At 41.0% G+C, this 14478-nt stretch overlaps 1 protein-coding gene across 1 annotated transcript in view; it reads left to right on the plus strand.

Annotated features, from left to right (window-relative positions):
• The window catches only part of ANO4 (anoctamin 4), a 453262-nt gene that overhangs the window by 373232 nt on the left and 65552 nt on the right, over positions 1-14478 (plus strand). The window contains exons 12-14 of the mRNA XM_049884167.1: positions 36-170; positions 1551-1647; positions 8180-8240. Coding sequence (XP_049740124.1) covers positions 36-170; positions 1551-1647; positions 8180-8240 — 293 coding nt within the window. The remainder of the gene's footprint in view (positions 1-35; positions 171-1550; positions 1648-8179; positions 8241-14478) is intronic.

Genomic DNA, 14478 nt, shown 5'->3' on the forward strand with positions numbered 1-14478 from the left:
CACTGTAACTTGCAAGATTGTTGTGTCTTAAACAGGCGGTACTTTGGAGAGAAGATTGGGTTGTATTTTGCCTGGTTGGGCTGGTACACCGGTATGCTCTTCCCAGCGGCCTTCATTGGACTATTTGTCTTTTTGTATGGAGTCACCACTCTAGATCACTGCCAAGTCAGGTACGGGGAGCTCTTTAGTGAACCTGCCTTTGCTTTGTATTTACAGATGGCTGTTTGTGGTTTGTGGATTTCAGAGACTGTGGGCATACTTAGCCTTTTATTCTAAGTTCCATTCCAATCTCTCATGGAAAAATTCAAAAGGTTCTATACTTAGCTTCTCTCCATCCATTGCTGTGGACGCTGTGGTCTTCAGCTACCAAGGAAGTTGGTGGTTCAGTGGTGGAATTCTCACCTTCCATGCAAGAGACCTGGGTCTGATTCCCAGCCAATGCAATTCATATGTAGCCACCACCTGTCTGTCAGTGGAGGTTTATGTACTGCTGTGATGAAGAACAGGTTTCGGCAGAGCTTCCAGACTAAGACGGACTAGGAAGAAACGCCTGGCGCTCTCCTTCAGAAAATCAGCCAGTGAAAACCCTATGGATCACAACAGCTCGATCCACAGCTGATCATGGGGATAGCACTGGACCAGGCAGGCAGCATTTCATTCTGATGTGCGTGGGGTCACCATGAATTGGGGACCAACTCATTGGCAGCTAACAACAAGAACCCATTATACATCCATAAAAAAAATCACCTTCATTCACTGGCTAAAAGTGGCTCTCTTTCTGACTCTTTCACCATTTTTCCTTCTACCAGCACTGCAAAATAGTGGGTTAACAATCCTTTTTTATAAATTGTGTTTTTTACAAGGACCCTTTAAACCTTGGCCAGAAAGACATCACACCAACTTCTGGTGTCTTGAAAATGGTTCAGTTGTTATCTTGTTTCTCTCACCAAAATATAGTTTAAAGTATTCATGGAGATTTTATTGCAATAAAATAATGACTGTGCCTCTTAAAAGTGCTTGCAGAAATAAAAGAGAGTGATTGATCACACCACCTACAAAAATAATTTATTTTCTAGTGAAATTGTTAATGAGATGTAATTTCCTCCCAGAAATAAAATCCCTAGTTATTTTGATTTGTTCCTCCATTGTTCTCTTTAACTTATCATACACACAGAAATGAAGGCAGCGCTTTTAGGTATCTCATTGTTCACATAATTCAATATGAAATTACTTCAAACTTGTGAAATGTTGTGAGTGACTTTTTTATAATTTGCGGTATAACAACCAATGTTTTGGTTCATGTATTTTCCTGAGTTTAACTTACTCATATGTAAAGCCAAGGAACGGCCTGATAAATAAGTAGGTTTATCAAATTACAAAAATGTGCAGGCGCTTGTTTACATTAATAACAGATAAGGCTATGAAGCTTCTGAGAGCAGAAATTTAATCTACTGGATCTTATTTACCAGTTGAAAACTCTGGTTAAGTTAGAGAGGAAAAAATATTCTTTTGCCATCAAATAGCAGTCCCTTCTCTGTTCTCTTTTCCAGTAAAGAAGTCTGCCAAGCTACAGATATCATCATGTGTCCTGTGTGTGATAAATACTGTCCATTCATGAGGCTGTCAGACAGCTGCGTTTATGCCAAGGTAATTTCAATTATGAAGCATTTTAGGTGGCTTGAATTTAGCATACTCCTTGAAAGTGGTTCACACAGTTAACATGCTCAGCTGCTAACCAAAAGATGGGAGGTTCTATTCCACCCAGAGGCACCTTGGAAGAGAGCCCTGGTGATCTACTTCAAAAATACCAGGCGTGGAAAACCCCGTGGAGCACAGTTGTACTCTGAAACACATGGGGTCACTATGAATTGGAGAGGACTTGACAGCAGCTGGTTTTTTCCCAGAGGGATGGTGTCTTAGACTGGGTTCTCTAGAGCAGTAAAACCAGTGAAGCATGTATGTAAATATATAGAGATTGACTTCAAGGAAATGGCTAACACAATTTTGGAGGATGGCAAGTCCCAAATTTGTGAGTCAGGCAGTGTGCTGAAGACCTCTGCTGGCTCATGTATTTGCAGGTGCTGATGAACCCAAAATCTGCAGGTCAGACAGCAGGCTGAAGACTTCTGCAGGCTTATATCCCAAGAATCGGAGGTCAGGCAACAAGAAGAGTGCAGAATCAAGAGAGAGCAAGCTTTGCCAGAATATCATTTGTACTGAAGGCAGACCATGCCCCCCAAAGAAACACCCCCTTTAACTGATTGGCTGCTCACATCAGATCACAAAATGGGAGATGATTACATAGTGACTGCTAAGTCACTGAGAATCATAGCCTGGCCAAGTTGACACATAACATTCCATCACAGATGGTAGGTGACAGTATTCTCTCTGTCATTCTAAGTCTTTGATTCGCAAATTTATGTTATAGGATAGATATACCTCCATCATTTAGTATTCTAATTCAATTTTTTTTTCACTATGTATTTAAAACATATAAGTCCAGTTGTCGTTATAAGTGGCTACAGCATAATAGCACAGTACAAAAAGCAGAGTTGTTAGAGTCAGAAAAGGTTAGGTTCAGATCTTGGCTCTGCTCTTTACCACTTGTCTGTTGAGAGCCTCAGTTTCCTCATCTGTAAAGTGGAGAATATAATGCCCATGTCACATGATTGTCATAAGAAATGAGATATGAGGTATACTAAGCATAAAAACCAAAACCAAACCCATTCCACATCAAGTAGGTTCTGACACATAGCGACCCTGTAGGGCAGAGTAGAACTGCCCCATAGGGTTTCCAAGGAGCTGCTGGTGGATTCGAACTGCTGACCTTTTGGTTAGCAGCCAAGCTCTTAACCACTGCGCCACCAGGGCTCCATAATGCTTGGCAAATGGTAAGATCTCAGTAAATGACAGCTGCCACCATTTTCCTCCTCTCCATCACTATTGTCAAAAAGACCTAAATTCAAGCTTTAGCTCGGCCACTTGCATTCTTGACCTTGGATGGGCATAGCTGTCTCATCTCTAAAATGTAGGCAGTGATACCTGTCCTCTCTGCCCAGTGGCATGTCATGAAGTCCAAAGAAGAGAGTAGATGGGAAAGTGCTTTGAAAGAAACAGATAAATGGCACCAGTATTTCTATCATATGTTATTGCATGCCACTTTCTCATGTTATAGGACTTTATTAAAACTGTAGACATTTTCATCAAATTCCTAAAATTTTTTTATTTAGAGACCCTGTCACTTATGCAAAACAGTAGTGGAGTTTGGGTTGGTTACCCAGTTTATAAAGGCTTTTCCAAGACCCACTGTCTATAAGCTGGCCCAGATTCCAGAACAAAAAGGAGTTGGCAGATTTTATTGCATCTCCACGATCACAGCAGCTTGGACTTATCTAATTACTCTGTTGGCATTGCAGAGTTTTGTGTGTTTTACATAACAGAACATTTTGATAGGCAGCCCGTGAGCCTACCCACCCATCCTGTATGTAGCACTGCGGGTGGCCAGTCTGTGTGGGAGGAACCTGAACCACTACAGTCAGCTGTGATTTTAGAAAGATCTGGGCTCTTAGTATCTACTGCACACACACAAAAAAAACAAAAAACCCAGTGCCGTTGACCAAAAAAGTACAAAATGCTCTCCCTACATTTGGCAAACATAGAGATAGACCTGAGAGGTTTAGAACATATTTAACAGAGTGAACTTGGAAAATATGGACTTGCTAAGAATTGAAAGAGTTTTGTCAGTAATATTTTGTTTTAAGGTCACGAGTGAGTCTGAATGACTCAGCTACAAAAATCCTGTGTTTTGAGAATCTCAGAAGCCTAGTTTTTTGTTTTTGTTGTGTGTGTGTGTTTTGTTGCTTTTGTTTTTGACTTTTTTTTTAAACATGGAAAAATTTCCCTTGAGTGAGATTATCTTTTTCGAGATTCATGACAATTACTTAAAAGGATCATCATGAATAGTTTAGCTTTTTACTGGCAGTTTTCCTACCTAATGTAATATTATGGATTGAATTGTGTCCCCCAAAAATGTGCGTCCAGTTGGCTAGGCCATGAATCCCATTATTATGTGATTGTCCACCATTTTGTCATCTTATATGATTTTCCTATGTGTTGTAAATCCTACCTCTATGATGTTAATGAGTTGGGGTTAGCCACAGTTATGTTAATGAGGCAGGACTCAATCTACAATATCAGATTGTATTTTAAGTCAATCTCTTGTGAGATATAAAAGAGAGAAGCAAGCAGAGAGCATGGGGATCTCATACCGCCAAGAATCAAGAGCCAGGAGAATAGCTCATCCTTTAAACCCAAGGTCCCTGCACTGAGAAGCTCCTAGTCTAGTGGAAGACATAATAAGGACCTTTCTCCAGAGCCAACAGAGAAAGAAAGCATTCCCCTGGAGTTGACACCCTGAATTTGGACTTCTAGCCTACTAAACCGTGAGAGAATAGACTTCTTTTTGTTGAAGCCATCCACTTGTGGTATTTCTGTTATGGCAGCACTAGATGACTAAGACACATAAGTTCTAGAACAACAATAATTATAATAATATCTAGGCTATAGCTGTAATAGGAGTCCCTGGGTAGTGCAAACAGTTAAAGTGCTCACCTGCTAACTGAAAGATTGGAGGTTTAAGTCCATCCAGAGGTTCCTCGAAAGAGAGGCCTGGCTATCTACTTCCAAAAGAACAGCCATCGAAAACCCTATGAAGCATAGTTCTACTATGAGACACATGGAGTCGCCATGTGTCAGACTCAATTCGACAGCAACAGATGCTGGAGATGGTAATAGATAGCTCTAATAATAGCTAGGCAACCTCTATTTATTATTTCTCTTACAACAACTTCAAGGTAGGTGTTACCATTCCTATTTTGCAGGTGAGGAAACTGAGACTCAGAGAGGTAAAAATAGCTCATCCATTGTCTCATAGCAGTAAGTAGCTGAGCCCAGGTTTATCTGACTGCCTGTAAATATGTCCTTACCACTGGGCCATACTGAATTATAAGATGTTCAGATTGTAGATTTAAGAATTGGTCTTGCCTGAAAGTTTAGTGAAATGAAAGTTAAAAATCCTCAGAGTGACAGAAATGATATTGTACAGGGTTTCCCTTTAGAACCATTTATTGGAAATATCAGGCTGATTTCATGAGACTGTGGTTACAAACGCATATTCAATCAAATCAGAGCCCGCATCCAGTCCAAGCAGCAGCTGTTTTGCTGATCAGAGTTGCATTGTCCACGGCCCTTGCGTTTGCGAGGGTCAGAAACCCAACACCAACTGGCTTAAGCAGAAAGCGATGTATTGACTGTTTTGCTGGAAAAGATACTGGGGTAGCTCACGCTGTCTGAGCACTAGGGCCTCACAGCCTAGAATTGGTCCTCCAGGCCCCCAGGTATATCTCTCTGCCCACTTGCCTACATGATCTTTCTGCAGACAGGTTCTGTTCATATAGTGGGGAAGGGGGCTGCAGACTGCTGACAGCTTCAGACTTACATCTTCCTTCCTTCATATCCATAAGTATATTTTTATGCTTATTTTAAATTCTTGGTCTGCTGTTACAAAACGTCTGTTTCAGAAGATGTATGCTGCATAGGATGAAATTATTTTGGAGATAATTGTTTTCTGCGGATGGTACATTATTTTGGTCTGTGGGTGCCTGTTCCCGGCAGGTATCAGCCACTTTGGGAAGGGCCAGAGGCCAGGCCCTAATCCGTCAGTCCTGGTTAGTTTAAGAAGAGGGAAGACGTTGTACCTCTGGCACCACTGCATGCTGCTGCTCCACCAGAGGACTTACCTGGTCAGAGCTTCATTGTTAAAACCTCTTAGAACAAAGCAGTTTTGGGAGGAGGCATTCTCCCTTAGTGGTAATGTACCAGCCCAGAGAGTTTAAGGAGGACAGGACTGCGGAGAATGCCTGAGGGCAACTGGCCAGTCAGCACCTACCAAGCAGAGCTTTGAGCTTTCCTGATATTACCCTAAGAACAGTGCCACAGTTTGACTGCCGTAGCTGATTTCCAAAGGGATGGGGCGCTGTAACTGTCCAGAAACAATTTGAGAGGCTAGGGTAGAATATAAGCTATTCTCTAACCTGTGCCTGAGAACTGCCAACTAACTCTCCTAAGACGTCACCACCATTGTGTGTGTGAACACACACACACCAATTCAAGGAAACCACAAGCCTCGCCTGGGGTTCTTAGGGTGTTTGTTTATTTGTTTGTTTCTGTGTTTTGTCAGTTCCAGAATCTACTATCTTGTTTCTCTAGGGTTGATTCTGGCAGAGAGAGGGGTCAGTCTGTGTTAGTTCACCATCTTAGTAGGAACCAGAATCCCCTGTTGATTCAACCTTCCTGACTCACATTTTCCCAAATTGGTAACTGCACAAAAAAAATGGCTCTCTCCAAATGTTTGCATATCAGTCCCAGGGAAGGACTCTGATTGGTCCTATTTGAGTCATATGCTTCTAGTGACCAGCAGGAAAGAGCTCTGTTACCTGGAGAAGGAGAATGGAGGGCAGCCAAAGGAATGACAGCCACAGTCCATTCCAGAATCTACACTGATGGTGTAGGCTGCAACTTCCACTGACTCCCAGTAAATACCCTGATAGAGAGCACAGATCAACCAGGTAACACTTGGAGCTTTCAGGTTTGATGTCAAGTGCCCAGGTCCCAATATACAGCTTAATACTTCTGACATATGAAATAAGTAGGCCTCAGAATTTGCTTCCCTTTAGGTGTTTGATATGCTGCTCATTTTTCCTATGTTCAAAGAAAGAGAAGGCATAAACTTTTGGAAGAATCTGCAATACTTTACACTCTGATTTGACAGGAAAAGACCTGTTTATACTGGGCATTCTCTAAGGGACAGTAAAGTATACTTTTTAGAGCACTGTAAAATACCAAAAAATAGGTTATGCTTTATGAAGGCATCAGTCATCATTGCAATTTAGCATGGACGTTGTTGTGATTTGTACTGGAGGCGGAAATGAGCTTGGCAGTTTTGCAGCAAGAATAGATATTTTTGCTTTATGCTGTGGTGTGTGCAATAAAAAAAAAAAAATATTCTAGCAATAAAGTATTTGCTACCTCTCTTTGTGTTATGTGTATTAGGTAAATAGAGTGATTACCTGAGGCTCTAATAAAAGTGAAAGTGTGTTTTGTTAATGGCTCTGCTCTTTCTCCTTTATAATGCTGAAATCCAGAGGGCAGCCCAGAAAATGTTTGCTTAAAACTGCATAAACAAAATGACCATGTTGTCAAAGTGAATAAATAAGGCATTAAATCAGTGCTTGGAAAGTCAGACACCTTTAAAGCAGCAACAATACTATCTTCCTGATTTTAAACATAAATATATCCATATACTTATTGTCATGGATTGAGTTGTGTCCCCAAAAACTATGTGTATCAATTTGGCTAGGCAGTGATTCCCAGTATTGTGTGATTGTCCACCATTTTGTCATCTGATGTCATTTTCCTATGTGTTGTAAATCCTATCACTTTGATGTTAATGAGATGGATTAGCAGCAGTTATGTTGATGAGAGCTACAAGATTAGATTGTGTCTTAAGCCAATCTCTTCTGAGATAGCGTATTTGCCAGCAGAGAGGCATGGGGACCTCAAACCACCAAGAAAAGTAGTGCTGGGGGTAGACTGCATCTTTTGGACCCAAGGTTCCTGAGCGGGAAGCTCCTACTCCAGGGGAAGATTGATGACAAGGACCTTCCTCAAGAGCCAGCAAAGAAAGCCTTCCCCTGGAGTTGACACCCTGAAATTGGACTTGTAGCCTACTAGACTGTGAGAGAATAAACTTTTGTTCGTTGAAACCATCCACTTGTGGTATTTCTGTTATAGTAGCGCTAGATAACCAAGACACTAATGTACATGTATAAAGGTCTTGTAGTGCACAAAAGGAAATTTTTGGTAGCACTATTGGGGCTGCTGATAAACATCCAACTAGATGATGCCCATGTGAAGGGAACAGGTTCTCTCTTCCACATTTGAAGTACTTCACAGGTAGAGAAGTCCCCTTTTTAATTATGGTTCAAAACTAATATCCCCAAAGAAACTCTGCAAAGCACATTGTGTCATCACGGCTACTTTCACAGAACTTGAAAAAAAAATCTGAATTTGGATTATCACATATAAGAATTAGCTTAACTATGATTCATATTGTTCCTAGGTAACCCACCTTTTTGACAACGGAGCCACTGTCTTCTTTGCTGTTTTCATGGCCGTGTGGGGTAAGTGTTACACATCCATATAACTTGAGTTTCCCTCATGTATGCTCGATGATATGTTCCTTTAGAAGTCTGATTGGATATGAAAGGAAAAACCTTGAGTAAGGTGAGTTGGCTTTTCTGTTAGAGGCAAGCTGGTAAATAATCATTTGCTTTCTTTTAAAGGTAGTATTGTAGAGGAGAAGGATGTCTGATTTCTCTATTTAAGCCTTCAAGAATTTTATCAGCACTCCATTATTAGAATAAAATTCACCTCCTGTTGGAGACAAAAATTAAATTAAGGTACTGCTAAAAGTTCCGATGAGACCTGTATACCCATCTCAGTATGTATGGGATAGTCTATTGTGAATTGAAAATTTTTCCATCTGGCTAATGTGTACAGAGCCCTGGTGGCACAGTGGTTAAGAGCACAACTACTAACCAAAAGGTCAGCTGTTTGAATCTACCAGCCGCTCCTTGGGAACCCCATGGGGCAGCTCTGCTCTGTCCTATAGGGTTGCTATGAGTCAGGATCTACAGGTTTGGTTTTGGTTTGGTAATAGCTAAGAACCCACTGCTGTCCTTCTTCCAACTCTGGTCAAAATGACCCCCTATAAACAAGATCCACTTATAGGCCATAACTGAATTTTTCTATTTCATTTCAAGACAGTGTTGTTAGTTGCCATCAAGCAGAGGCAATATCCCTATAATAACAAGATGTAATAGAAACATTCAAAGCTTTGGAAGTAGCAGGACTTGGTTCAAATCCCAACTCTACTGCTTAGTAGGTTGTGCAACTTTGGGCAAATTACTTAACTTGCCTGTTTGTAACTGAGTTTAAAAATAATATCTAAAATAATTATAAATATTTAATGGTATAGAAAACATCTAGACAAATTTTCACTAAACAGTTATAGTAATGAAATACAAACATTTTGTGCTATATATTTTCAGTACAATTTGAATTTTTTACAGTGATGATGCATTTGTCTTATAACTTAAAATGCTAAAACCTGGATTTTGATGTTATAACTCTAAGCTTAAGCTCTTGTTGTTCCTTATGTCTGGAATGAATATCAGAACTTTCCCTATCTTTCAGGGCCCAGGTGAAATACCATCTGCTCCAGCCAGAAAATGTCTTCCTCCTTCGAACTTCCATACCATTGTCTTTATGTCATTCTTTGGGCACTTATAATTAGTTGCATACTCAACTTATCCCCCTAGTAGGTTTATGGCCCTCAAGGGCCTTTATTGTCCTTGGAGGCATGCATTTATTTTGGAGGCAGAGGGGTTCAGTACATATTTGGATGGGTAAAAGTATGGGTGGATGGAAGGAAGAAAAGAGAGAAGGGGAAAGAGAAAGGAATTACCAAAAAGTTCCCTTTATGAGACAATGAGTGCCTTTAAATGGTCTTTTTGACAAGTGAAAGTTAAAGCCTTTTTCTCTTGAGGAATTGTTCTAGTTCTATATTGTGTCTTTTTTTCTACGTTGTGTCTTGGAAACCCCGGTGGCGTAGTGGTTAAGAGCTATGGCTGCTAATGAAAAGGTCGGCAGTTTGAATCCACCAGGTGCTCCTTGGAAACCCTATGGGGCAGTTCTACTCTGTCCTACAGGGTCGCTATGAGTCAGAATCAACTTGATGGCAACGGGTTTGGTTTTGTGTTTTATACTGTGTCTTCTCTACCTAGAGTCCTTCAAAGAAAATTTGTCTTACCCACTATAGTTCTTTTGAAGGGACATGTTTGAACCCTGTGATTCCAGCTTCTCTCAGCCAGTGGACATTTAACCCAAGATCATCCAAACCTTGGATATAGCCTAAGGTTCTGCCCAAACAGGGACAGGCAGGACCACCCAGATCCTTACTCTCAAGAATGTGGATTGGGAAATGTAGAGAGAGAGAGGCATTTAGCATCAGGAACTGAAAGATACACAAAGGGCAAGAGGGAGGGAGAGAGAGAGTGACAGCTTGATATTGACCATTAGGTAGAAGTAGAGACCAAGAGGAATCATGAGCAGGCTGAAGTTATGAGAAATCAGACCCTAGAAGTAAGCAGAAGCAAAGAACTAGTGCAAAAGACAAAGAAGAGAAGCTGCCAACTGGTAGTTAGAGAAGATGCAAACCAATCTCCCAAAGAGAAGCAAGGTGAGAGTGTAACCAGATCATGCTGTTAGTGGAAAGTGAAGGTAAAGACTCAGGGGCTCTTATGGCTGAGATCTCTCGAGCTTTCAGACTTCCACATCCTGTCTCTGAATACACCGTCTTTGATTCCCCTGGGATTCCTGCCTCCTTTGGTGAGCCTTACAAAAAACTCTCGCTATTTGGGCTACCCTTAATGCATCTCTGACACTTGCAAAGAAAGGAAGCTAACCACACAGTTTTGGTCATGGGCCTGAGTGCACAAATCAAGAGTATGTATTTGTTTTTTCTAGAACTTATGTATATCAGTAACCATGATCAGGAAGTACAATAATCCACTCAGTGTTTAACCTTTGCCAGGGGTTCCAAAACTATTTCAAGTCATGGCACACAAAGAAAATTATATTTACTCAGCAAACTGATCCACATGGAGGAGTCTGTTCACTGCCCAGGGATAAGGCTGCCCTAAGCAACCTACCCCCAACCACCCTAAGAGCTGGGAAGGTCATTATCTCTATCAGGCTTGTGACCCCTTCCTACCATATTCAGTGGGAAGCTCTGCCTTGGACTACTAGTCTACTGCTTAATGAATCAATGCTTCTATATAAAGAATGGAATCTAGTAGTATTCTGAAAGAATTAAAACACAAAACGCCCTTACCCAATCCAGTATTTCACCAATTTCAGGTATGCGTTAGCTAAAATAATGGTTTCTTCTCCCATAGTTTACCTATGAGACTGTATAGAAGTAAATTCTGATATAATGGCATTTGTCTATAAGGCAGAGATTGTCATATTGCTCTCAGTACGACCATTATAAAGGAGAGTGCATCCCTTCTTTGCAATTTAAGAATGTCTTATGCCGGGAGTGACAAAGAGGTTTTATTTTATCTCCCCTGCTAACCTCAACTGATTGGTGGCAGCCGCCTGAAGCTTGGAGTTGGGAAGCTTTCGGGCCGCAAAGGGGTACACTGGAGGTTTGACAGCCCTCAGGCCTTAGAGTGTACTCAGTAAGAAGCTGATAGATGTTCTGTAATAACCTTTGGGCACAAGGGAACATTTTCAGGCTAGGGTTACAGGCAAGGCAAGCATGGAATAAATCACCCTCTGAATTGCTTTGTCTTAGTCAACAACTTATTGCTTAAATTCTCCGTTATTCCCAGAAACGTGCTAGTTTGAGAAAAAGAATGATTATCCAGTTGTATCTTTTCGATTTTGTTGTTGTTAGGTGCTGTCAAGTCAGCTCCAACTCATGGAGACTTTATATGTAACAGAACAAAATGTTTCCTGCTCCTGTGCCATCTTCATGATCATTAGTATGTTTCAGTCCATCGTGTGGCTATTGTGTCAGTCTGTTTCACTGAGGGTTTCCTGAGTCTTCACTGACCCTCTACTTGACCAACCATAATGTTCTTTTTTAGTGATTCGTTTTTCCTGATGACGTGACCAAAGTAAGCAAGACAAAGTCTTGCCACCCTCCCTTCTAAGGAACATCCTGGTTGTGTTTCTTCCGAGACTGATTTGTTCTGGCAGTCCATGGTATAGTCAATATTCCACACACACACCACACACACAATTCCAATGGATCAATTCCTCTTCTGTCTTCCTTTTTCATTATCCAGCCTTCACATGCTTATGAGGCAATTGAAAAGACCATGGCTTGGGTAAGACGTATTATAAGCCATTCAAGTGACAGCTTTGTAGATAGGGATATCCATTTCGAAGAAATCTAGAGTAGCCGATAACAGTTATAATAATAGCTAACACATAGTGAGGATTTAAGATGTGCTGGGCACTATTTTAAGCATTTTCATCTCATGAAAATGTATCACCTCATTTAATCTTGACAGTAAGCTTTAAGGAAGATACTATTATTATCCCCATCTTATAGATGATTAAACTAAGGCACTAGATAGAAAGTGGCAAGGCCAAGAGTTAAACCAGGCAGTCTTAGCTTTTTTACTCTACGGCTAGGATCAGGTATCATTTTTAGCCCTGTCGTCTTCTGCTTCAGAGACCTGAGCTTTAATATGAAGAAATGTTACGCTCGTCCTGAGCCCCATTTTACTACCTTGGGACTGTGATGTTCTGTAAAAGTATGTCAGCTCTAATGGAGCTCAGTTTACTGGTCTCAGAATTGTCTCTTATGATTGACAAGTTACAACATTTAAGAAAACAAATGCTATCTATTTTCAGGAAATTGCTAGAGGTGGAAATGACAAAAACAGATGTCAAAACCAAAACAAAGCTCATTGCCATCGAGTCAGTTCCAACTCATAGCGGTCCTATAAGGCAGAGTAGAACTGCCCCACAGGGTTTCCAGTGCTGTAGTCTTTAGGGAAGCAGATTGCCACATCTTTCTCCCATCGAGGAGCTGATGGGTTCGAACCACTGACCTCTCAGCTAGCAGCCGAGCACTTAACCACTGCACCACCAGGGCTCCTTACAACAGATGTAGGTGATTTTTAAGACCTCCGAAAGGACAGGGTTTACGTGTTTGTTTTCTTGCCTTTCTGCTTTGTGCATTCATCAGAGAATCAACAAGGCTTCATTTGGAACCAGTTTTTAGCACCTGGGAAGGGCTTTTGTGTTGGATTGTTGTTGTTGTTTTCGTTGTTAGGTGCCATCAAGTTGCTTCCAACTAACAGCCACCCTATGTAACACAGAACAAAACACTGCCCAGTCCTGCTCCATCCTTACAGTCGTTGTTATGCTTGAGCTCATTGTTGCAGCCACTGTGTCAATCCACCTCGCTGAGGGTTTTCCTCTTTTCCGCTGACCCTGTACTCTGCCAGGCGTGATGTCCTTCTCCAGGGACTGATCCCTCCTGACAACATGTCCAAAGTATGTGAGATTCAGTCTCGCCATCCTTGCTTCTAAGGAACATTCTGGTTATACTTCTTCCAAGACAGATTTGTTTGTTCTTTTAGCAATCCATGGTATATTCAATATTCTTCACCATCACCATAATTCAAGGCATCAACTCTTCTTCAGTCTCCCTTATTTATTGTCCAGCTTTCACGTGCATATGATGCAATTGAAAGTACCATGGCTTGGGTCAGGCGCACCTTAGTCTTCAAGGTGACATCTTTGCTTTCCAACACTTTAAAGAAGTCCTTTGCAGCAGACTTTCCCAATGCGATGTGTCTTAATTTCCTGACTGCTGCTTCCATGGGCGTTGACTGTGGATCCAAGTCAAATGAAATTCTTGACAACATCAACCTTTCTCCATTTATCATGATGTTGCTTATTGGTCCAGTTGTAAAGATTTTTATTTTCTCTATGTTGAGGTGTAATCCGTACTGAAGAGTGTGGTCTTTGATCTTCATCAGTAAGTACTTCAAGTCCTTTTCACTTTCAGCAAGCAAGGTTGTGTCATCTGCATAACGCAGGTTGTTGATCAGTCTTCCTCCAATCCTGATGCCCTGTTCTTCTTCATATAGTCCAGCTTCTCAGATTATTTGCTCAGCATTCAGATTGAATAGGTATGGTAAAAGGATACAACCCTGACGCACACCTTTCCTGACTTTAAACCACTCAGTTTCCCCTTGTTCTCTTGAATGACTGCCTCTTGATCTATGTACAGGTTCCTCATGAGCACGATTAAGTGTTCTGGATTCCCATTCTTTACAATGTGTTATCCATAATTTGTTATGATCCACACAGTCAAATTTGTTAGAAATCTTGATAGAACTCCATTGCCTTTATTCACATTCACACGCAGATGATAGCAGTTCCACCGGGGAAAATAATAAGCCTAGGGCTCTGGGCTTAAACTTCGGTGTATCTTTTTCCTCAGTGCTCGTTTTGTTCAGAGAGTCAAGGGACAGAACAATTAAGGTCTAAATTAGCTTCCATCTATAGGGAAAAAAAAATGAGTCATTTTAGGGAGCAGATGTTGGCAGATTATCTCCCTCTGTCCTTTGTTTCTGTTTCTTTTCTTTTTTTTTTTTCTCCTTCTCCTTCCTGCCCCAGCTTTTTTTTTTTACTTTCATGTTGCCAAGAATTAAATTATCCCCAGTAAACAAACAAAGGGAGGTCCTCAGTGCTCTTCAATCAAAATAACAAGATTGTAGTTATTTTAATGCAAACTCAAAGATTCTGCATATGGGGCTGTCATTAATT

Source organism: Elephas maximus, chromosome 4 (genome assembly GCF_024166365.1).
Source record: "Elephas maximus indicus isolate mEleMax1 chromosome 4, mEleMax1 primary haplotype, whole genome shotgun sequence".
Lineage (NCBI taxonomy): Eukaryota > Metazoa > Chordata > Mammalia > Proboscidea > Elephantidae > Elephas > Elephas maximus.